The 22,044-nt window shown below is 50.6% G+C and overlaps 1 protein-coding gene across 4 annotated transcripts in view; it reads right to left on the bottom strand.

Moving 5' to 3' along the window:
• TRAPPC9 (trafficking protein particle complex 9) overlaps window positions 1-22,044 on the bottom strand; it is a 575,975-nt gene that overhangs the window by 550,965 nt on the left and 2,966 nt on the right. For 3 of the 4 annotated variants that reach the window (XM_032592000.1, XM_032592002.1, XM_032592001.1), the window contains exons 2-4: window positions 15,336-15,929; window positions 6,137-6,282; window positions 3,474-3,602 (exon numbers count right to left, since the gene is read on the bottom strand). In XM_032592000.1, the coding sequence (XP_032447891.1) occupies window positions 3,474-3,602; window positions 6,137-6,282; window positions 15,336-15,919 (859 nt within the window). In that variant the 5' untranslated portion in view covers window positions 15,920-15,929. Of the gene's footprint in view, window positions 1-3,473; window positions 3,603-6,136; window positions 6,283-11,505; window positions 11,535-15,335; window positions 15,930-22,044 lie in introns of those variants that run through there. The other variant, XM_030303799.1, reaches the window with a different exon arrangement.

Genomic DNA, 22,044 nt, shown 5'->3' with positions numbered 1-22,044 from the left:
TCCAGGGTTGATACTTGTAAATAACCTATGCTATTGTGACAGCAAATGCTTACTGAGCACCTCTTAGGTGCTTTGTATACAAGGCAGCTAACTCTCATAATCACACAAATTAAATAACATCACTCAAATTTCACAGGTGAGGAAATATACTTAGGCCATAAAAAGCAAGTCCCAAGTCCCATAGAATCTGCGTGCTCACCAGCAGAAAGAGAAGAGTCTAGGTTTTTACCTTCTCTCAACATTCACTAACTTAATCTTTTCTTCTGTACTAATGGCTACAGAAAACCATTTCTGTCTTTGGAGGTTTTCTCCCAACAAGCATCACCAGACAAAAGCAAGGGCTAAGCCATTAGCAACGATGGCTGGATTTTCAAAGCCCACTTCTCTTTTGCACTGTAATCATTTTAAATGTTTTATTTTTTAGTGCTTACAGAGTTGAAACTAAAATGGTAACTTTTTACATTGTTGGCTGAGACTAAATCAATTGCAAAAATATGTCATTTCAGGGACGCCTGGGCGGCTCAGTCGGTTAAGCCTCCAGCTTCGGCTCAGGGCGTGATCTCACGGTCCGTGGGTTCGAGCCCCACATCGGGCTCTGTGCTGACAGCTCAGAGCCTGGAGCTGCTTCGGATTCTGTGCATGTCTCTCTGCCCCTCCCCTGCTTGTGCCTTGTCTGTCTCTCAGAAACAAATAAATGTTAAAAAAAATTTTTTTTAATATACATCATTTCAATCTATGTCCCTCTGTCTCATGGTCTCACTGATCTCTTCTTTTAAGGCCTCATCAGGCTGAGATCACTAAAACGTGGCAGTGATGAACTCACCAGTGCTCTGGAAACCAGTCAACGGGCGGCTGGTCAGAGCAGCAACCCAGAACACAAGCTGCACAGTCAGCGCAACCTGGGGCCCGGCCCTGACTCTGCCTTCGCTGGCTGCATGACCAGGGGCTGGGGCCCAGCTCTTTCTGCCTCAGTGCCTCACCTGCAGAGAGGAGATACTGATATGTGCCCTCCAACACCTGCTGGGAGGCAGGACATAAGGACAGCGCTGAGCACAGCCACTGGCCTAGGCAGGTGCTGAGTAATCCATAGCTGTTTTGATCATGACAATGATGGTGATGATTAACACATGAAGACAGACCAAAGAGTAGAGGTAACCACAAAAAAGAAACATGTACGAGTCAATAAGCATTTCTCTTCACATTGACTGCAGAATGTCCTATTGATTTTCTTAATAAACCAAGGTTTGTCCATTAATTATAGCATTACAAGTTCACATGCAAGCTTCCAGAATAAAAGAATTTGTGGCTTCTAACTTTTGAATACTAAGAAAGTTGAAGGAAAAAAAAAAAAGGAGAACGAAAGCAAAAGAGGCAGGGACTACAGAATTCTTCTGCAACTACAATAACTCGATGTTAGGAGAGAAACAATTTCCTTTCATCCAAGGACGTCTGCCGGATCCGAGATGTCTGGGGTATTCTAACCGTACTCATTAACTCACATCACCAAGTCTTCAAACTACCTACTGCTCACCCTAACACTCTCGATGACATTGTCGCTGACAGTTACCCAGGGCCGGGTAGGACAGGTCCATCTCGGGCACCTTCACAGGAACCCTAGGAGGGGAATACTGTCACTACCTTCCCCGTTCTGGAGACAGAGAAACTGAGGCACCAGGAGCCTAAATGCTCCAGGTCCCACTGATAGTAAATGCTGACAGTAAGGGACAATGTGCATTTCTGCTGTTGAGGAAGGAATGGATGCAAACGCAGGGAGAATGTTAACAACCGGCTCGTCTGGTCTTGACGCCATCCGCCGTGACGTAAGAGGAGGGTGCGGCGGACAGCCCCGGGGTCACTATTCAGGACGAAACGACACGCCTGTCCGTGCCACCGAGCACAGCAGCAGACCTGAACCCTCTTCTTCGAGAAGGGCAGTTAAGTCAGCCCAGCTCTGTCTGCCCTCACCTGAGCTTCACTGCACAGCCTTCCCATCGGTGCCTCCAACGGTCAGAGCGCCCGGGCGGTCTACACGACGCAAGGCTAAATAAAGACACTTCTCTACTGCAGACAGAGCAGTTTCTCAGAAAAGTTTAAACCTTTTTTTTTTTTTTTTTTTTTTTTTTGCCTACACTCAGCAAAGTGGAAAAATGAAACATTTCTCTAAAAAGTCTTGAGTCTCACTAATCACATCAGTACAACAGTCTCAACACATCAGAACTCTTCAAATCACGGGGGAAACAACCATCCCCACCAGAAGGCACTCCCAGAATGTGCAGGAGACTGACTGGGGAAGCAGGAGAGCCCCACCGCAGGGCCACAGGGCCGCAGCCAGGACCACAGCCACACGCTCGGCCTCTCAGCCGGCTTTCCCTTCCCATCAAGTAACTGGGGGACGACTGAAGTCATCCAGGATACTGTGCCGAAGAAGGAGAAAATATCTTCTCTTCTAGAACCATTACAGACCCACCCATGCAGCCCTACACACAACTGTGCAGCTGCAGGAAACCAGCTCCCGAAGGTCGCGTCTCACTCTCTGTTGGTCACAGGTGAAGTCAGGACAAAATACATTCAAGCCACTCCCCTACCCAATACTCATTTACTACCAAGGGCTTTCTCTCTGGGGAAAAAGTGTCAAAGAATCTCATGGATCAAAAACCACCTCAAGGTTGGGCATGAGGCCTTGATCTCCACACTCTTTGCTCTTATCTTCATGACCTAAGCAGTATGACAAGTTCATCCCTTAAGGGTCAAAAGGCTCAAGTTTATTCGGAAAACACTTGAAAGTCTGCTCCTCCAAGAAGACGTTTTACCCCTCACTGGTGCTGACAAACCTAAGCAGATCAAACTGAACTTATTAAAAGAACTTCATCGGGGCGCCTGGGTGGCTCAGTCTGTTAAGCGTCCGACTCTTGATTTCAGCTCAGGTCATGATCTCATGGTTCGTAAGATCAAGCCCCGCATCGGGCTCTGTGCTGACAGCGTGGAGCCTGCTTGGGATCTCCCTCTCCCTCTTCCTCTCTCTCTCTGCCCCTCCCCGCCTCGCAGGAGTCTCAAAATAAATAACTAACCTTTAAAAAAGAAAAGAGAGAAAGAATGTCATCAAACTGAAAACTAAGGAAGAGACCAAGCCCTGAATTAGCTGTTAAAGTTGACACCTGGAGCTAGCTTTCCTAAATACACAAAAATTAGGAAAAAGACCCAGGCACAGAACTTTGAGGCCAGTCTACCAAGACACTTTATTCAAGTGTTCCAGAAATGAAACAATCATTGTAATCCATCAATAGTAAGATTCCATAAGATCAGTACTCAATAAAATCAGAAGAAAACGTCTCGTCCAAGATTTCTGACTCAACGGCTTTTATATTTTATGTAAACATTAGTCAGGTTTCACTCAGAGAGAAACGTAATCAATTACTCCTCCATGCTTAAGAGACAGGGAAGGAGTCCAGGCGGGAGGAAGGCACAGAGCTTACCTGGTCGGTGTCTGTTGGCTGCTTCAGCAGGGAGAGAGCTCCCCTGGAACCTGCGAGCTCCAGTCTTACCCCCAGTTCCACCAGGATAGTGACAGATGACAGACGCGGAACATAACCCTTCAAGGGCAGCTGGGTGTTTAAAAAACAAACAAAAAAAAAATACAATTAGTAAAGTTAGTGGCCCATCATGAGCTCAACCTGCAGGGCCTAAGAATGATCTGAACACGGAACAATTCGATTATGTAGAAATGCCAGTTTCTCCCCAAAACAAAGATGGTTCCTCCAGATCATGGGTTTTGTTCCCAACAGGAGCGTACCACCCACTACCTTTCCCACGCCCATGCCGAAGCTGGCAACACAGAACACTGTCGGGAGACTCGAGGTCTCACTGGGAGACTGAGCACACACGTGAAACAGGCCAGCCTCTTCATCCTTGTCACCAACACTTGAGTGCCCACCACGTGGCAGGCCCAGTGCCAGACCCTGACACTACAGAGCCAGGGAGCGACAGATGCTCCGGATCGAAAATGTTCAAAAATAAGACAGCAAAGCAGGCCCACAACACCTTGCCCCGCCATACGCCCTAAAATGCATCGGTTTCCTTTGGAGCAAACACCTGTAAGCCTGTCTGGTCCTCAAAGGCAGCCACGGTTACTTAGAGTACGGCTGGCAGGCAGGCAGAGCCTAAGAATCAAGCTCGGCCCCGGGCCTTCTAAGTTACTCTACAGTGTTCATGTCTATGACTGCAACGCTCCCCAAACCTTTTGGTCTTAACACCCCTTCGCGCTGTGAAAATCACTGAGGATCACAAAGAATTTTTTCTGTGCAGGTTACATCGACAGATATTTACCATATTTGAAACTATAACTAAAAACAGATTTTACTAGGTATGTGTTCACTCCTTTTTAAAATAATAATAATCTCACTATATATTATATATTAATGAACAATAACTATTTTCCAAAACAAAAATATAGGCTGGAAGGCTGGTACTGTTTTATATTTTTACAAATGTCTTTAATGTAATTAATGTAATGGCTTGATACAGTGAGCTGGAGTCTCCCATCTACCTCTGCGTTCAATCTGTGGTGATGTCACAGGTCACGTAGCCTCTGGGAAACGGCACTACACGTTCGTGAGAGACTGGACCAGGCAAACAGCATACAGCACAGGCCGTGCCCCCCCCCCCCGCCCTTCTTCAGGGACACTACCGACCCAGCTGGTCCCTATGTGGGTCATGAGCAGGGACCCTTCCTCCTGGATAAGTGCCCACCACAGGGGCCCTAATGTTACAGCTCCCTGAAGTATGGATATATTCCACCGACCAATCTCTAGCCCCCTTAAATCGAATTATGGAGTTTAAGTCCATTTTAAGAATTTCTTATATTTAATGGTTCCAGAGCACATTGCTAAACTTCCATTAAAGAACTTACTCCATTACTGTATTCTGACTCGTATTTATCGTAGTAGCTCATAGGCCTCCCGATTAATCTTTCCGGGAAAGAACCTGATTTCACTCCTTACCCACACAACATTTATTTAACAAGCGTTTATGGAACATGTACAATAAGCTGGGTTATGGACACACACAGACCACGCGTCCCACCCCACGCCGAGGAGATGGTCCCTGAAGGAAAAACGCATGTAAACACACAATTCCAGCACAAAGGGCAAGCTCCACGACAGACGGGGCTCTGGACAAGACTCTGCAGGCCCCCGCCGCCTGGAGGGGTGAGAAAAGGCTATCCTTTGAAGTAGGTTTTTTCCTCCTTTCTTTAGTTTTTCAAATTGAAATGTAACTCACAAAACTCACCCACTGCAAAGTCAGCAGTCGTTAGTACACAGACAGTTGGGCGACCATCACCACCGTCTAACTCCAGAACGTTTCCATCAGCCCCAAAATAAACTCCACGGCAGCCAAGAATCGGTTCTCTGCCTATTCTGGACACTGCAGCTGATAGGTGGCCCTTTGTGCCCGGCTCCTCTGACTCTACGTGGTGCTATCAAGGTCCGTCGCATTTTATGTCTCTCATGTTATCGAAGTACAGGGGACGTACCATGTGGTTCTGGTTTCGGGTGTATGCCCGACTGGACGACTGGTTTCGGGTGTATGCCCGACTGGACTGGACGACTCCATACGTCACTCGGTGCTCCTCGCGACAAGTGCGGTCACCCTCTGTCACCACTCCACGGTATTACGGTATTACTGACTATCCTCCCTGTGCTGTAACTTTTCATATTTTCACGCCTTCACGACATTCCACTGCGTGGACATACCACGTCTGGCTGACCCGTCCACCAGCTCGTGTACACACGGGGTTTTGAAGAATGAGGGCAGGAGGTGACTTCGGTGGGGAATGGCATTAGCAGAGGGCAAGATGTGCTTAAAAACAAACAAGCCCGGAGGAACACGGAAAGGCAGCCCATGATACAGGACAGTGTGTGGGGGTGCCTGCAGGACGCCGGGGCAGGCCCGGGTGGGGACGCAGCAGCAGACACGGCAGGAGGGCTGTCCCCGCCGATCCCGACACCGACCAGACAGCCGACTGCCTCTCCTCCCTCATCCTTCATTTTTAGAATTCCTTTTCATTTTTCTCTTTTCTCTTATTGCAAATAACAGTTGCTGCAATCACATATCTGACATCTTCAGGAGATGACCTTACCTCCGAGCCACAGGAAGTCATTGACTGAGCGGAGAAGTTCCACGGACATGTGGTAATGCACCAGAGAGTCCTGCAGCATCCCGGCCTGGAGGCACAGGTCTCCCACGTGCTTCCGCATGCGCCCCTGGCACCGCTTCTTGTAATGTCTAAAAAACACAACGCGTGGAAATGTGTCACTGCTAGCACGCACGACTTCTGCCCCCAAAGCACACTGGCTAAGCACTATTCAACCCTCTCACTACAAAAAAAAAAAAAAAAAAAAAAAAACGCTAAGAAGGCAACGGTAGGCTCTGTAATTGAGAGGCAGCAACCATCATTGCCAGTATGTGAGCTGGAACAGTCCCGACTTCAAAAACACCTGCCAGGTATCTCCTAGAGGGACGAGGTACACGTGACTTCCACCATGCATTTCCCTCAGACAATATTTGAGTGGGATTTTCCTTCACAAATTTTCCTACTGTAACGTCAGCATGAGAAAGTTTATGTTTCAGCTTTTTAGAAAATCAATCACCTTCCACCTCCTTAAATTCAAACCTATTATTATTTTATAAAGAGAGTGATGTTTGTATCACAAGCCAGCCGTTGGCTTTTGCAAATAAGACCTTTATCTTCACTACTTTAGAGCCAGCTTCAATAATGCCTTGAGAGGGCGGGGCCTGGGGCGTCACCAACAGCTCCTTAAATATTGGCAAGGATGTGCTATAAATAATGCAAAGGCTTCTCCCTCCATATCAACTGAAAACCAAAAAAAAAAAAATGTATCAAAATATTCGTTTATCATTTTTTAAATATTCCCATTCTTTTGAACATTAAATTTCTTCAAAGAGATGTTTTTTTTTTTCAAGAAAAATCGCAGCTATATTAAATTTTTTTCTCACCGAGAAAGCCATCATATCAAGAATAAAAACCCCTACAGGAATCCAAAAGACGTGAAGTTTCTAGCTAACTGAGTGTTATTGACAGATCTCAGTACAAAGTTAAATCTTCACAGATCTAACTCTAACAAACACTATAAACTCTTTGGCCACCCCAGAATTTAGTCTTTCTGTTCCCAGTATGGGTTGTACTAAGATCATCACGTAAGGCAGGGGAGAGAGAAGAGGAAAGCCCAGTCTCCTTCACAGCCACAACGCAGTGCTAGCATGCCCCCCTCCCCCACTAACAAGCCAGCCCTCCCCATAAGAAAACTCCACACCTATGCCACCCTGGCATCCCCAACCAGACGCCCTCATCTCTCTCCTCCTGGATACCTCCACAGCCTTCCAACGAGCCCCTCGCCAGTCTCCACTCCGTCCCCGCTACACTCACGCCCACCCAGAGCGGCCTTCCCGAAGCATAAATCTGATTCAGTCCCCCACTTCAAACCCTTCAAGGTTCCCCAGTACAGTTCTGGCTCCCCCACTGCGCCCCCCTGCACTCTGCAGCCTTACCCGACCCCAGTGACCGCGGGCCCCACCTTCTGCCTCACTACTTCACGCTCTCCTTAGGCCTCACCTCATTTGATGGTCAGCTTCTCAAGACAGCCTTCCCTGCCTCCTACCTCCGCACTTTGGGCAGGCGTCCCTGCTGTGCTCCTAGAACATTCTAGCTGAATCAACTTCTGACATCTGTAAGCCCCAAAATGACACGTACGTTTTGCTTCCTACTGTGTATCCATTCCTCTCCCCTGGACGCTCAGCAGCACGTTTGCTATCGATAAACAGATGAATGGATGGGTCTCAAAGGGACTGAGCTGCTCCTGCCCGGCCCAACCCCCTCCTTCCACTGAACCCAAAACCAAGAACCCTCTCTAAAGGCCACTCCCCACTGACCCCTTCACTGCCTCCCTCTGTTGTCAGTTCTGATAAAACCCAAGCTCCCCTGAAGCCCTGTATGACAGGCCCTCTCGAGTGTCCTCTCCACCAGGAGCAGCCCCCACCCTGAAGCCTGGGACACGGACCCCCGGCCCCCCAGCACAGGACACCTTCCTCAAGCCCCAACCCCACGAGCCTCCAGGCCTCCGCCCGGGCCGCTCCCGCCACCTGAGCCGCCCTCATGGTCCCTTCACCTGGCTGGCTCTTATCCCGTCTTCAGAATACACACAGAGCCCTCTGTCTCCTGGAAATCTCCCCTTGTTATGTCCCTCAGGTCTTGGCCGGGCTGCCCCCCACAACACGACCGCACTGTTACCATTCACCCCATTAAAAGCAGGGCCTCTCTGAGAGCATCTGGGGAGACGAGGAGGATGAGAGCAGAGAAGGGAGGAACAAAAAGCAAACATAGCCAGGGGCGCCTGGGTGGCTCAGTCGGCTGGGCGGCCGACTTCAGCTCAGGTCATGATCTCACGGTCCGTGAGTTCGAGCCCCACGTCGGGCTCTGTGCTGACAGCTCAGAGCCTGGAGCCTGTTTCAGATTCTGTGTCTCCCTCTCTCTCTGACCCTCCCCCGTTCATGCTCTCTCTCTGTCTCAAACATTAAAAAAAAATTTAAAACAAAAAGCAAACACAGCCCAAGCCCCAAAGTCAAGGCTTCTCACGTGTGTGTCACAAGCCACCGGACCTGACGGGCAACAAAACTTCCACTTAATACCCGTGAAAACATCTCACCGTGATACCAACATGCAGGGACTTTTCACCCTACTGAGTAAAATTAGACAACAATGTCAACGGAACAGAAGTTCAGGACGCACCGCTGTGTTCTCCGTTCCAACCGGAAAAGGACTCGGCATCCAAACGCACATTTCCCGCCTCCAGCAACGTTACTGTCAACTCCCGACACGTGGCTCAGCGTGCGAAGACTGCCACGGTGCTGAGTGACATACGTAGGGACTAATCGGCACCTTCCCCCTCCCCTGCCCCCTTCCCGTCTTAAACTGGCATTATTCCCCCTCGCAACAGAAGCCCCGTGACAGGCCCTCACTCTTCTCTGAACCCGCAAACATCGTGCCTTACCCTTAGAAGGGTCAAAACAGAACTGCTTCCTCCAAAGTCACTATCAATGTACTCAGGAGATTCTTTTAAAGTCTTTGCGGGGGAAAGGCTATTCCAGAACTATCCACCAATCCTACAGGTCAGCTCCTGCTCCCAGTCCCCCCAGAGCCCTACCCAACGTGCCTTCTGCTCCGTGGGACAGACCAGGAGTCTGGGACGCCCCCACTCCTCAGGCCTCTGCGCCCTCCCTCAAGGACCAGCGCCGCTCTATCCCACCGCCCCATGCGACTCTGGGTCCCAGGGGGCTCTCCTCCACCCTCCTGCTGCAGGAGCAGTCCTCCCGGGATGTAGGTCCAGCACACCATCCCTCCCCCCCCCACCCCCCACCCCCGGGCTTACTTAGCAGCTGCCCTGCCCTCCAGCGCTTTTAAGATAAATGGCGCCAGCTCCCAAAATCCCAGTCTGTATGTTGAATAACATACCGGGCTTCCCTCCAGCCCACCGGTCACAGCCCCGGCCCCTCCTCCCACCCCAGTCTACACCTCGCTAGGTGAGCTCACCCACACCCTTGGTTCTAAACACAAGCCACATACCGACACCTCCCAGGGTGTCTCTCCAGTCCACTCTGTCACCTGCACTCCAGGCTCATAAATCCAACTGCCTCTTTGAAACGGTCACTTGAATATCGAACGAATACAGGCATGTAAAAACACGTCCAACATTCGCTCTGGAATTTGACCCCCAGCAGGTACCTCCAGTCCTTCCCAGCAGACAGCCCCACCACACTCCCAGCTGTTCAGGTCAAAACCCTGACTTTCTCACTTGATTTCCTCTTTTCCTCACCCCGCCCCCCCGTCCCCGGCCCAGTGACGAGCCGTGACATTTCTGTCCCTAAGTATACCTCAGTGCAGGACACGGCAGGCGTGCGCTGAGTGTCACAGCCCTCTGAAGAGAGGGAGGGCTCTCCTGGCACCGACACTCAGGGAAGGCACGTGGTCTCGCACAGGAGGCCGAGAAGACGGCCCAGAAAAAGAGGCTCATGGCTGTCCCGCAGTCTGAACTTTGAAGGGTCCGAGGTCTGGGAGAGCTCCCGCTGAATGCACCTACCTGCCAGAGGTGAGCAGGTGAGAAGGGAGAAGGCCGGGCAAGGCCACTCTTACACCAGTCCCCTGGGGCCTAGGGAGCAACGGGAAAGGTCCCGTGTTCCGGGGCACAGCCCGGCCATCACAGCATCCCTGCCCTGCCTTTCTGAAGGCGGACGGCTTCTCGTACTTGCTACACCGCACTCCTGCCTTAGTCCCCCACCCCGGAACATGAGGGACTCTTTCTGAAAGTCCAGCCAGTCTCAACTGAGGCAAAGTAAACGAAGGACAAAAGTATTCCCCTTCGGGCCAGAGCATTAAAGAAGAAATCAGGGCCTCCTGGCCAGCACGGTGGCCGCGGCAAAACCTCCCCCCCCCCCCGGGGGAGCTGGGCCGGGGCGGGGGAACACAAGGACCTGGATCAGCCCCAGGTTCTCCCTCCAGGACCGAGCTTGGTTAACTGCTGGAGTTCCCCCGCCGCAAACTAGTGACACGCCCTTCGGTGACAGACGTGAGCCTCAACAAACACAGAAACGGCTAATTCTCGCCAACACGGCGTTTCATGAAGAGTAAAGGCTGCTGCAAGTAAGGGCCCGTTCGACCGCTCAGGTGAGCCCCATGACCCGGCTCTGCATGCCTACTGGCTAACACACAAAGTCCCTGTGTCCCTGTGTCCACAAGATCCAAATGAACCAGCTATTGAGAAGGCCACGTTTTCCTGATGCTTAGAAACAGTCCCTGTCATAAAAGGGCATGAGACCGGTGCAGACTGTTGGACAGTCTCTGCCCTTTGATGAGCGAGAGCTGCTAAGGTGAAGTGAAGTCAGTACATGCTGCGGGGGTGGGCAAGGGGCAACCGTGCCCTCCTCGGCGTCCCATCGCGTCCCTGCACCGGCGACCGCCGCAGGAGCTAAAGCACCGTCATGCACATCACACAGCAACAGCCAGGAAACACGTGCCCGAGGTGCTCATTCGAAAGCCAGAATGGGGCGAGGGGCCGCTGTCTTAGACTTTACAGGTTAAGATGCCCTGAGGAAAAGCCCGCGAAGCCACCCAAATCAATTAGCATCTCACTTCTTCAAAACGAACAAAAAAGATGAATCAGGGCTCGTTTGTCACCAAATGCGAAGGAAGACCAAACAAGTTCCCCAAAGCAAATATTTTAAACAGATATCAAACACCCATGGGTTACGTGCTAAAAAAGCAAAAAAAAAAAAAAAAAAAAATCTTTTAATAAGATGATTCAAAAATAAAAAGATGATCAGAGTAATACACATCCAGGCAGCGGTAAGTTTTGGTTTTTTAAAGCAGTAAAGGCAATGAGGAGGCAGCACACAGGGAAATCTAGCTATTTTCAAGGCAATATGTTCACAGCCTACCTTTTCAGACCCAACAACATACTCACAGGGCGGTATGACAGAAAAAAAAAAAAGGAAAAGAAAAGAAAGAGGAACAAGCAAAAATTAGAAACACACAAGAACAAAAATAACTTTCACGCCTACGACACTGCACGTCCAGGAACCTACCAATGGGCTCTCATGAGGCCAGGGGCACGCGGGATGGTCAAGTAAAATACACCCGCACCCCACGTTACTGGGAAGTGTGGGGCCTGCACTCAGCCGAGTCGGCCACGGGGCCTATCCATGTGGCCAGTGCACCAACCGAAACTTGGCCTTCACCTAGACATTTCCTTGTGAGCTGCAGAATACGATCTCATTTCAGTTGGATGCTCCTACAAGAGCTGCAGGAACAGAACCCGCTACACAGCAGTGAGAGCAACAGTGTTAGCAGAGATTACAGAAGAATGTATTTGATTTGAGGTCAAAAGAGAGCTGAGTGTTTACAGCACTCAGAGCAGAATGGACCCACCGGGAGGCCAGTTCAATCCACTGCCGCTTTTCCGGGGCCTAGAGCCACACCTGGCACGTGGAGGCCCTCACTCGATGCTTGCTGATATTATTACCCGGCACGTGCCAGGCAGTGTCCCAAGACAGTCCTGTCTCTCCCTTCAAACCGTGAGCATAGATTTCAAAGGGCAAGAACAAGCTGGCATTCCCTGGTGGGTCTGCAACCTCAAAGCCAAGAAGTCGATGACTAAAATATGTCACTGGTGCCTCGTGTAGCAAAGGAGGATGTCCCAGGCATGGGGTCAGAGCGGGGTTCCCAGCTGCCTTTGAGGCTTCAGCCTCTCCCCCACTGGTCTGGGCGGCAGGGACAAGCCAGTCCGTGCCCGCACCACAGGCCGCTGCGGCTGGGGAGTGCAGGGGCTGTGTGCACGGTGCAGCCCCATGTGGTAAGGGACAGTGGCCAGGGCGCCCACCCCACTGAGCACCGCTGTGGAGAGGGCTCAGTGGGCACCATAGCTCTGTCCCTCGTGGCTGACCAGCTCCTACACCTTGCCACCCCGGCCCCGAGGCGTAAAAGGGGAGGACCAGCATGTAGACCACAGGGCCACTGGGAGGACTGAGCACAGGTCACAGGTGCAACATGCCTGCCCCTTCCTTAGGCCACTAAAAGTGCATGTCGAGGAAATGAACACCACCCCAGACCCTGCAAAGCACCACAGGCAGGTGGAACTTGGGCTACTCTGTGCTCCCCACTCACAGGGCTGGCCTAGGGCCTGGTTTTTCTCGGTTCTGTGACAATTTCTCCTCCAACTTACCAACAAGCAGAAGGGCAGTGTTTGACCTTAGGTAAATTCAAGAAACTTACTGACCACCTACTCTGCAGTGGGCACTCTGCCAGCATGCACACTGGGTTACTTAAGCCTCACCCGGGAGACCCTGATCCACAATCTACAGAAAGGGACACAGAGGGGGACCTGGGTGGCTCAAGTCAGTTAAGCATCTGATTTTTGATCTCAGCTCAGTTCATATCAGTTCGTGGGATCGAGCCCCACATTGGGCTCTGTGCTGACAGTGCTTAGCCTACTTGGGATTCTCTCTCTCTTCTCTCTATCCCTCCCAGCTCGTGTGCACATGCTCTCTCTGTCTCTCTTTCAAAATAAATAAACTTTAAAAAAAAAAAAGAAGAAGAAGAAGAAGAAGGGGCACCTGGGTGGCTCAATCAGGTAAGTGTCTGACCTTGGCTCAAGTCATGATCTCACAGTTGGGTTTGAGCCCCACATCGGACTCGCTGCTCTGAGTGCAGAGCCCGCTTTGGATTGCTCTGGATCTCTTTGGATCGCTCTGATCTCTATGGATCGCTGTGGATCTCTATGGATCACTCTGGTCTCTTTGGATCGCTCTGGTCTCTATGGATCGCTCTAGATCTCTATGGATCGCTCTGGTCTCTATGGATCGCTCTGGTCTCTTTGGATCGCTCTGGTCTCTATGGATCACTCTGGTCTCTATGGATCGCTCTGGTCTCTTTGGATCGCTCTGGTCTCTATGGATCGCTCTGGTCTCTTTGGATCGCTCTGGTCTCTATGGATCGCTCTGGTCTCTATGGATCGCTCTAGATCTCTATGGATAGCTCTGGTCTCTATGGATCGCTCTGGTCTCTTTGGATCGCTCTAGTCTCTATGGATCACTCTGGTCTCTATGGATCACTCTGGTCTCTATGGATCACTCTGGTCTCTTTGGATCGCTCTGGTCTCTATGGATCGCTCTGGTCTCTATGGATCGCTCTGGTCTCTTTGGATCACTCTGGTCTCTACGGATCGCTTTGGTCTCTATGGATCGCTCTGGTCTCTTTGGATCGCTCTGGTCTCTATGGATCGCTCTGGTCTCTTTGGATCGCTCTGGTCTCTGTGGATCGCTCTGGTCTCTGTGGATCACTTTGATCTCTATGGATCGCTCTGGCGCTCCTCCCCTGCTCGCTTGCTCTCTCTCTCTCAAAAATAAATATGAAGAAGAAGAAGAAGAAGAAGAAGAAGAAGGGGAGGAGGAGGAGGAGGAGGAGGAAGGCGGAGGAGGAGGAGGGGACTAAGAGACTAGGTGCCCAAGGCCACGAAGCCGACACTCTCCCTCACTCAAGGGGACCTCCTCTAGGCAAACCATCACACGTCGTTCTCTTCCGTGCATGGACACAATGGCCACAGCACAGGGAAGCAGAGCAGGGGACAGACCGGGGGAACAAACAGCACAGAGAGCTAACCTGCAATTCTGGGGCAAAGTTCAGTTGTTGACTGAATCTCAGGGGAAATGTGAGGCCTGATCTTTTCCTGCTCTGTCCAACACCCCCTCTAATACAGAGAATGTGAACACACTTTCATCTGCATAAGGAGCTCTTTGGGAAGTCCCTGGTGGTGTTTCCGACACCCTGATGACGCTTGTCTAGGCTGACTGTCAGCGAGGAGTCAGACGCTGTGGCTATCGCAGGAAGAAGGGGCCTGACCCGTGCGCAACACCCAGCCTGGGCGGCCAGACCTCCTTTCCTGCTCAGCTCAGCTAGCTCCTAGCTCTGGCGCCTCTCCTGCTTTGGCACCTCATCTACGAATCGAAGGGACGAGGATGAGTCAAAGTTTCAAACTGGGCGCTGAGGCAGTGCTGTCCAATAGGGATAAAATGTGAGCCACGGAAATAAGACTTTCCTTCCAGTTGCCGCAGTTTAAAAAGTAAAAAACTACTGAAACTGATTTTAATATTTTGTTTAACTAATACACGTAGAATACTACCATCTGACATGTAAAAATATTAATGAGGCGCCTGGGTGGCTCAGTCGGTTAGGCATCTGACTTCAGCCCAGGTCATGATCTCACAGTTCATGAGTTCGAGCCCCGCGTCAGGCTCTCTGCTGTCAGCACGGAGCCCACTTCGGATCCTCTCTTCCCCTCGCTCTCTGCCCCTCCCCCACTCGTGCTCTACATCTCTCTGTGTCTCAACAATAAATAACCATTAAAAAAATAAAAAATACATTAATGAGATATTTTCTTTTTTCCATGCTGAGTCTCAATATGTGCATTTTACGTACAGCACATCTCAGCTCAGACTGGTCACCTCTCTGGTACTCACAAGCCACAAGGGGCTACCATGTTGGACAGCAGCTCAGGGGGTCCCACAAGGAGTCTGAAACGGGGGAGGAGGGGTACACACTAACCCTGCAAGGATTTCCCTTAACGGAAGGCTGGCCCATCCTTACAAGTCTGAAAACTGCGGACTGCACCTGTCCACCCCCCACTGCAGTGAAACTCTGCTATCTGCTTATCCCGTCTTGCCGTCCAGAAGCAGCCCGATCACGAAGCCTCTGGGCCCCTAGGTAAACTTACCTGCTATCTGTGTCCAGTCCCACAAAGTCCTTTTTCTCAAACGGGACACAGAGGAGGGGGATCTTATCCCCGGACTTGTCTGTGGCCCTGTCCAGACGCTTGGACTCGAGCACAATGAAGAGGGATTCGATGAAGTCCTCGATTCTCTTCTCCACCGCCTCACAGTCCTCGTAGTTGGGGTAGAAGGCCACATCGGTGCGCGGCTGCTCCGTGATCTCCCCCTGCAGCCCAAAGACAAAGAGGCGGGAGTCGTAGAGCGTGGAGCCGTAGATCTCCTTCTGCACGTGGAACTTCTCGAAGGTCTGAGGCCAGTCCTTGGCCGAGAAGCAGTCTGTGATGGTGATGAGGCCCACGACCTTGCGATGGGTCTGGAAGTCGCCCCACTCGTTGTTCTCCGGTGGGTAGTGGTGCCTGTAGCGGATGTAGAGCACCCGCTGGGAGTCCCGCACGCTGATCTGGCTCACGGAGGAGATCCTCTTGTAGATCCTGAAGAAGTTCTCTTCCGAGACAATGCCCACAGGCTGCACCACCACGAGGAGAGTCTGGTGGTCCTCGGCACATTGCATGTAGTCGGGGACACTCATTTTGAAGACCCTGCCCAAAGAGAGAAAGGGGACTTTGAGGTGCACGGGTGTTGAAGGCTGTCGGCCCACCTTGGGATACGGTGGTTCTGACGCTCACCACCGGGGAGGCCGGGTAAGCCCCATGCAAAGCCACGGGCTACAATCTGTCCTTGGACTCCTGCACACGGCCACCACGGCTCTTATCACAATACCACAGCTCTCGGCCTAGGCCTCAAGGTCCTGCAGAAAAAGCGCGTCTCTCATTGTCTATTTCCAACACCTAGCCAGGTGCCGATGGAACCACTGAACTGCTCCCTCTTCCCCTCGCGGGACCTAATGAGAAGAACCACAGTGGAATCAGAAGATCTGGATTTGAACTCCGGTCTACAGGACATAAATGGTTTATATGTGTAGTATCTCACTTAAACCTCTCCGTAACACCACCTCAACTCTACTGGTGAAGGACCTGAGGCAAAGAGAGCCCCCGAGAGGCAGTGTTTGAGCCCGAGCCCCACAGCAGGTGCCACACGGCCCCCTACCCCTCCTAGCAGGCATTCTCCAAACATTCTCTTCCACGCCGCCTCAGAAAGAACCACACCCACCGCAGCGTTCAACAGAGAGGTATGGCAGGCCCTGGGAGACTTCTCAAGCCCTCAAGGGCCGGGGCTGAAGGCAGAGATTTAAGGTTTTGTGCTTCTCAAAAGGAGGCATGGCTTTAAAAGCAACAGCAAAACACATATCTGGTCCAGGCCTTCACTGCACAGAGACGAAGGGAGGCCCAGAATGGCAGTGGACAGGCCCTACAGACAAGGACCATGGACAGGCCCTACGGACAAGGACCACGGACAGGCCCTACGGACAAGGACAAGGACAGGCCCTATGGACAAGCACCGCAGACAGGCCCTATGGACAAGGACAAGGACAAGCCTTATGGACAAGCACCGCGGACAGGCCCTACGACAAGGACAAGGACAGCCCCTATGGACAAGGACAAGGACAAACCTTACGGACAAGGACCGCAGACAGGACCTACAGACAAGCACCATGGACAGGCCCTATGGACAAGGACAAGGACAAGCCTTATGGACAAGCACCGCGGACAGGCCCTACGACAAGGACAAGGACAGCCCCTATGGACAAGGACAAGCCTTACAGACAAGGACCGTACACAGGCCCTACGGACAAGGACCATGGACAGGCCCTACGGACAAGGACAAGGACAGGCCCTATGGACAAGCACCGCAGACAGGCCCTATGGACAAGGACAAGGACAAGCCTTATGGACAAGCACCGCGGACAGGCCCTACGACAAGGACAAGGACAGCCCCTATTGACAAGGACAAGGACAAACCTTACGGACAAGGACCGCAGACAGGACCTACAGACAAGCACCATGGACAGGCCCTATGGACAAGGACAAGGACAAGCCTTATGGACAAGCACCGCGGACAGACCCTACGACAAGGACAAGGACAGCCCCTATGGACAAGGACAAGCCTTACAGACAAGAACCGCACACAGGCCCTACGGACAAGGACCACGGACAGGCCCTACAACAAGGACAAGGACAGCCCCTATGGACAAGGACAAGGACAAACCTTACGGACAAGGACCGCAGACAGGACCTACAGACAAGCACCATGGACAGGCCCTATGGAAAAGGACAAGGACAAGCCTTACAAACAAGGACCGCAGACAGGCCCTAAGGACAAGCACCGTGGCAGGCCCTATGGACAAGCCTTATGGACAAGGACCACGCACAGACAGGCCCTACGGACAAGTGCCGTGGACGGGCCCTACGACAAGGACAAGGACAGGCCCTGTGGACAAAGACGGCAGACAGGCCCTACGGACAAGCACCACAGACAGGCCCTAAGGACAAGAACAAGCCTTAGGGACAAGGACAAGCCTTACGGACAAGGACCGCATGCAGACAGGCCCTACGGACAAGCACCGTGGACAGGCCCTACGGACAAGGACCGTGTCGCGGCAGCACCTGCAAGTCCTGGGCGCTGTGGAGGCATGAAGTGTCCACGAGGCCCAGGAGAACAAGTGCATAGAAGAAAGAAAGAAAAGACAAGGACAAGCACACAGGCCTTCTCTCCACAGTGCTGTACGGTGAAGTGTCACCAAGTTATTCAGTATGTTTGCACCCAAAATCGAGGTGTCACAGGTTACAGAAGTTGGGAATTTTGAGTCACGATGGAAATCCCAGCCTTTGCTATGGCGTTCCCACTTCCTGCAGGGGCTCAGCAGGCACTCTGAGCCAGGCTCTACACAAGCCATGAGCTCTCCCAAATACAGATCCTTATTAACATGTGCACACATCACACCTAGACCCACCTAAGAAAAGCCACCTACAGATAAGATCGAATTAATGAAATTTAAAGCAGCCAAGTAACCCACGTTATCAGCAAAAAGGATGCTGCCAGCCCATTAGGTGGCAGAGGACATGAAGGCAGGCACAAGTCCTTCGAGTATGTCCCTGGCTGTCAAGCTATGTGACCACGAGTCGCATAGTTTCACCAAGGTTTAGTTTTCTTTTTTGTGAGGGGCTCTGGTTGACATTTAATGATGTGTAAAAGCTCATCATTCACATGCCCAACATTTAGTGACAACTTCCCACATGCCAGGCTCCGCACAGAGGAAAAGACAGGGTCCCACACATATTCATGAGTACAAAGAGAAGAAAGATGTTAATCCTCCCCAACCTGGTATATAGATTCAATGCCACTCTAATTAGACTTCCTACTGGGAAGTCTATATATATATATATATATATATATATATATATATATATATATAGACCGTCAAGAACAGCCAAGAATCACCACTGAGGAGGGGCATGTGTCCCCCTCCCCAACAGCAAGACCAGATACAACTACAACTGCTAACAGGATAGAGGGTTTCTTTTGGGGCTGATGAAATGTTGTAAAACCAGTGGTGGTTACGTAGCTCTGTGAATACACTAAAAACCACTAAATTGTAGATTTAAATGGGTCAAATGTATGGTATATAAATTACATTTCAATAAATCTGTGGAGGGGAAAAAAGACCACATAAAAAGCTGCAGTCAGCATGGGGCTGGCACAGGGATAAAAAGAAAGATGGACCGTGATCATGCCCAGACACAGACCCACACATACATGGTCATTTGAAATATGGTAGAGGTGCCATTGTAGAGCAGTAGGACAGGACAGACTCCCCAATAAATGACACCGAGACAATGGGTAATCCATGGGTAAGAGACACTTGACCCAATCAGAATATGGGGAAAATGCTCAAATAGGTATCTTTGAAGAGGAAACTCAAACAGCCAAGACATGGACAGAAGGATGCCCTGCTTCAATGACAATCAGGAAAAAGCAAATTAAAGCCACAGTGATAGACCATTTCACACCCAAAATAAATGGACAAAATAAAAGTTTTATTGTGGGGGCGCCTGGATGGCTCAGTCGGTTAAGCGTCCGACTTCAGCTCAGGTCACGATCTCACGGTCTGTGAGTTCGAGCCCCGCGTCGGGCTCTGGGCTGATGGCTCGGAGCCTGGAGCCTGTTTCCGATTCTGTGTCTCCCTCTCTCTCTGCCCCTCCCCTGTTCATGCTCTGTCTCTCTCTGCCTCAAAAATAAATAAACGTTGAAAAAAAAATTTTTTTTTTAAGTTTTATTGTGGTAAAATGTACATATCATAAGATTTACCACTATGGCGCTGAGTATATTCACATCATTGTATAGCTGCTTCCAGAACTTTTGCATCTCTCCCACCTCACACGCTGCACTCAGTGGACAACGACCCCCCAACCCCGCCCTTCCCGTCCCTGGTAGCCACCATTCTGACTTTCTGTCGCTGTGAATTTTTTTTTAATTTCTTTAATATTTGTAAATTTTTGAGAGAGAGAGAGACAGACAGAGCATGAGCAGGGGAGGGGCAGAGAGAGAAGGAGACACACAGAATCGGAAGCAGGCTCCAGGTTCTAAGCTGTCAGAGCAGAGACTGACATAGGACTCTCAAACTCACAGACCATGAGATCACAACCTGAGCCAAAGTTGGACGCTTAACCGACTGAGCCACCCAGGCGCCCCACTGTCTCTGTGAATTTAGCTGCTCTGGAGTGGAATCATACACTATGTGTCCTTTTGTGAGTACCTTATTTCGCGTAGCAGAGTGTATTCAGGGCTCATCCGTATCGTAGCATGGGTCAAAATTTCCTTCTTTTTGAATGCTGAGTAATATTCCATTGTATAGATATACTATTTATTGGGGCACCTGGGTGGCTCAGTCAGTTAAGTGTCCGACTTCAGCACAGGTCATGATCTCACAGTTTGTGGGTTCGAGCCCCATGTCGGGCTCTGTGCTGACAGCTCGGAGCCTGGAGCCTGCTTCGGATTCTGTGTCTCCCTCTCTCTCTGCCCGCCCTGCTTGCGCTCTGTCTCTCACTCTCAATAAAAATTAAAAAAAATAAAAAAATTTAAAAAGTAACTCTCCTATACGACAGTGGCCATACAGACTGGTACATCCTAGGCAACTCTGGCCTGCAGACGGCAGGAGACATAAACAAAGGTTCTTAGAAGCCAGAACTAAAGACAACCCAAATGTCCACTGTCAGGAGAATGGATAAATGAACTGCGGCCTTCCAACATAACGGAATACTACAGAACAGTGAACGTGAATGACCCAGGAACATGGTTGAATCTCAACAACACGATGGGCAAATAAAGATGTGGATTAACGCAAAGAGTGTAATTCTCCCCCCTTACATAAAATTAAAAACCAGGCAACACTAAACAATATACTGTTTAGGGATATTTACACGCATGGTAAAACCATAAAGAAAAATAAATTTTATGTCCATCAACTGATAAATGGATAAAGAAGATGTGGTTTATATATACAATGGAATACTACTTGGCAATGAGAAGGAAGGAAATCTGGCCATGTGCAGCAACGTGGATGGAACTAGAGGGTATTACGCTAAGTAAAATAAGTCAGAGAAAGACAGAATACCATAGGTTTTCACTCACGTGTGGATCTTGAGAAACTTAACAGAAGACCCCGGGGGAGGGGAAGGGAGAAAAAAAGTTACAGAGAGAGAGGGAGGCAAACCATAAAAGCCTCTCGGATACTGAGAACAAACTGAGGGTTGATGGGGGGTGGGGGAGAGGGGAACGTGGGTGATGGGCATTGAGGGCACCTGTTGGGATGAGCACTGGGTGTCGTATGGAAACCAATTTGCCAATAAATCATATTATAAAAAAAGAAAGAAAAATAAATGTGGGTAGTGGCTCCTTGCATGGCAGAGAGGAGTGCAGTTCGAGAGAGACACAGCAGGCTTCAGAAGCAGTAGTTCTGTCCCATTCCTTAAGCTGAATGGCAGACACGGGGGCATGAGTTTTGCCATTCTTTAAACTATACATAAACATTACATATACTTTTGCTATCGTCTGTATTTTAAAATTTCTAAAGAGTTGAAAAAGGGAGAAGGTCCAACTTCAAGGAGCTTACAGCCTACTTGTCAGCAGGTCAACTAGTTTTGGAGGACTTGGGGAGGGGGGTTGTTTTTTTCTTATTTTAGAGATGGGGGAGGGACAGAGAGAGAGAGAGAGAGAGAGAGAGAGGGAGAGAGAGAGAATCTCAAGCGGGCCCTTCAATCTCCCAACCGTGAGACCAAGACCCAAGCCAAAATCGAGTCAGATGCTCAACCAAGTGAGCTACCCAGGCGTCCCCAGGTCAAGTAGTTTTAGAGCCTCGCCTCTGCACCTGTCCTCTGTCAGCAGGGTATGCTGCTCAGTCCTGCAATGCCTTCTTCTCTGAGCAAGAAAACTGAGACACAAAAGAGGCAGCTGCAGGGGCGCCTGGGTGGCTCAGTCAGTTGAGCGTCCGACTTCGGCTCAGGTCATGATCTTGCGGTCCGTGAGTTTGAGCCCCGCATCAGGCTCTGTGCTGACAGCTCAGAGCCTGGAACCTGCTTCGGATTGTGTCTCCCTCTCTCTGCCCCTTCCCTACTCATGCGCGCGCTCTCTCTCCCTCTCTCTTAAAAAATAAACAAACTTGGGGCGCCTGGGTGGCGCAGTCGGTTAAGCGTCCGACTTCAGCCAGGTCACGATCTCGCGGTCCACGAGTTCGAGCCCCGCGTCGGGCTCTGGGCT

Source organism: Lynx canadensis, chromosome F2 (assembly GCF_007474595.2).
Source record: "Lynx canadensis isolate LIC74 chromosome F2, mLynCan4.pri.v2, whole genome shotgun sequence".
In the NCBI taxonomy this organism is placed as follows: Eukaryota; Metazoa; Chordata; class Mammalia; order Carnivora; family Felidae; genus Lynx; species Lynx canadensis.
The sequence above is the reverse complement of the archived record's forward strand: the minus strand, read 5'-3'. Positions and strand labels throughout refer to the sequence as shown.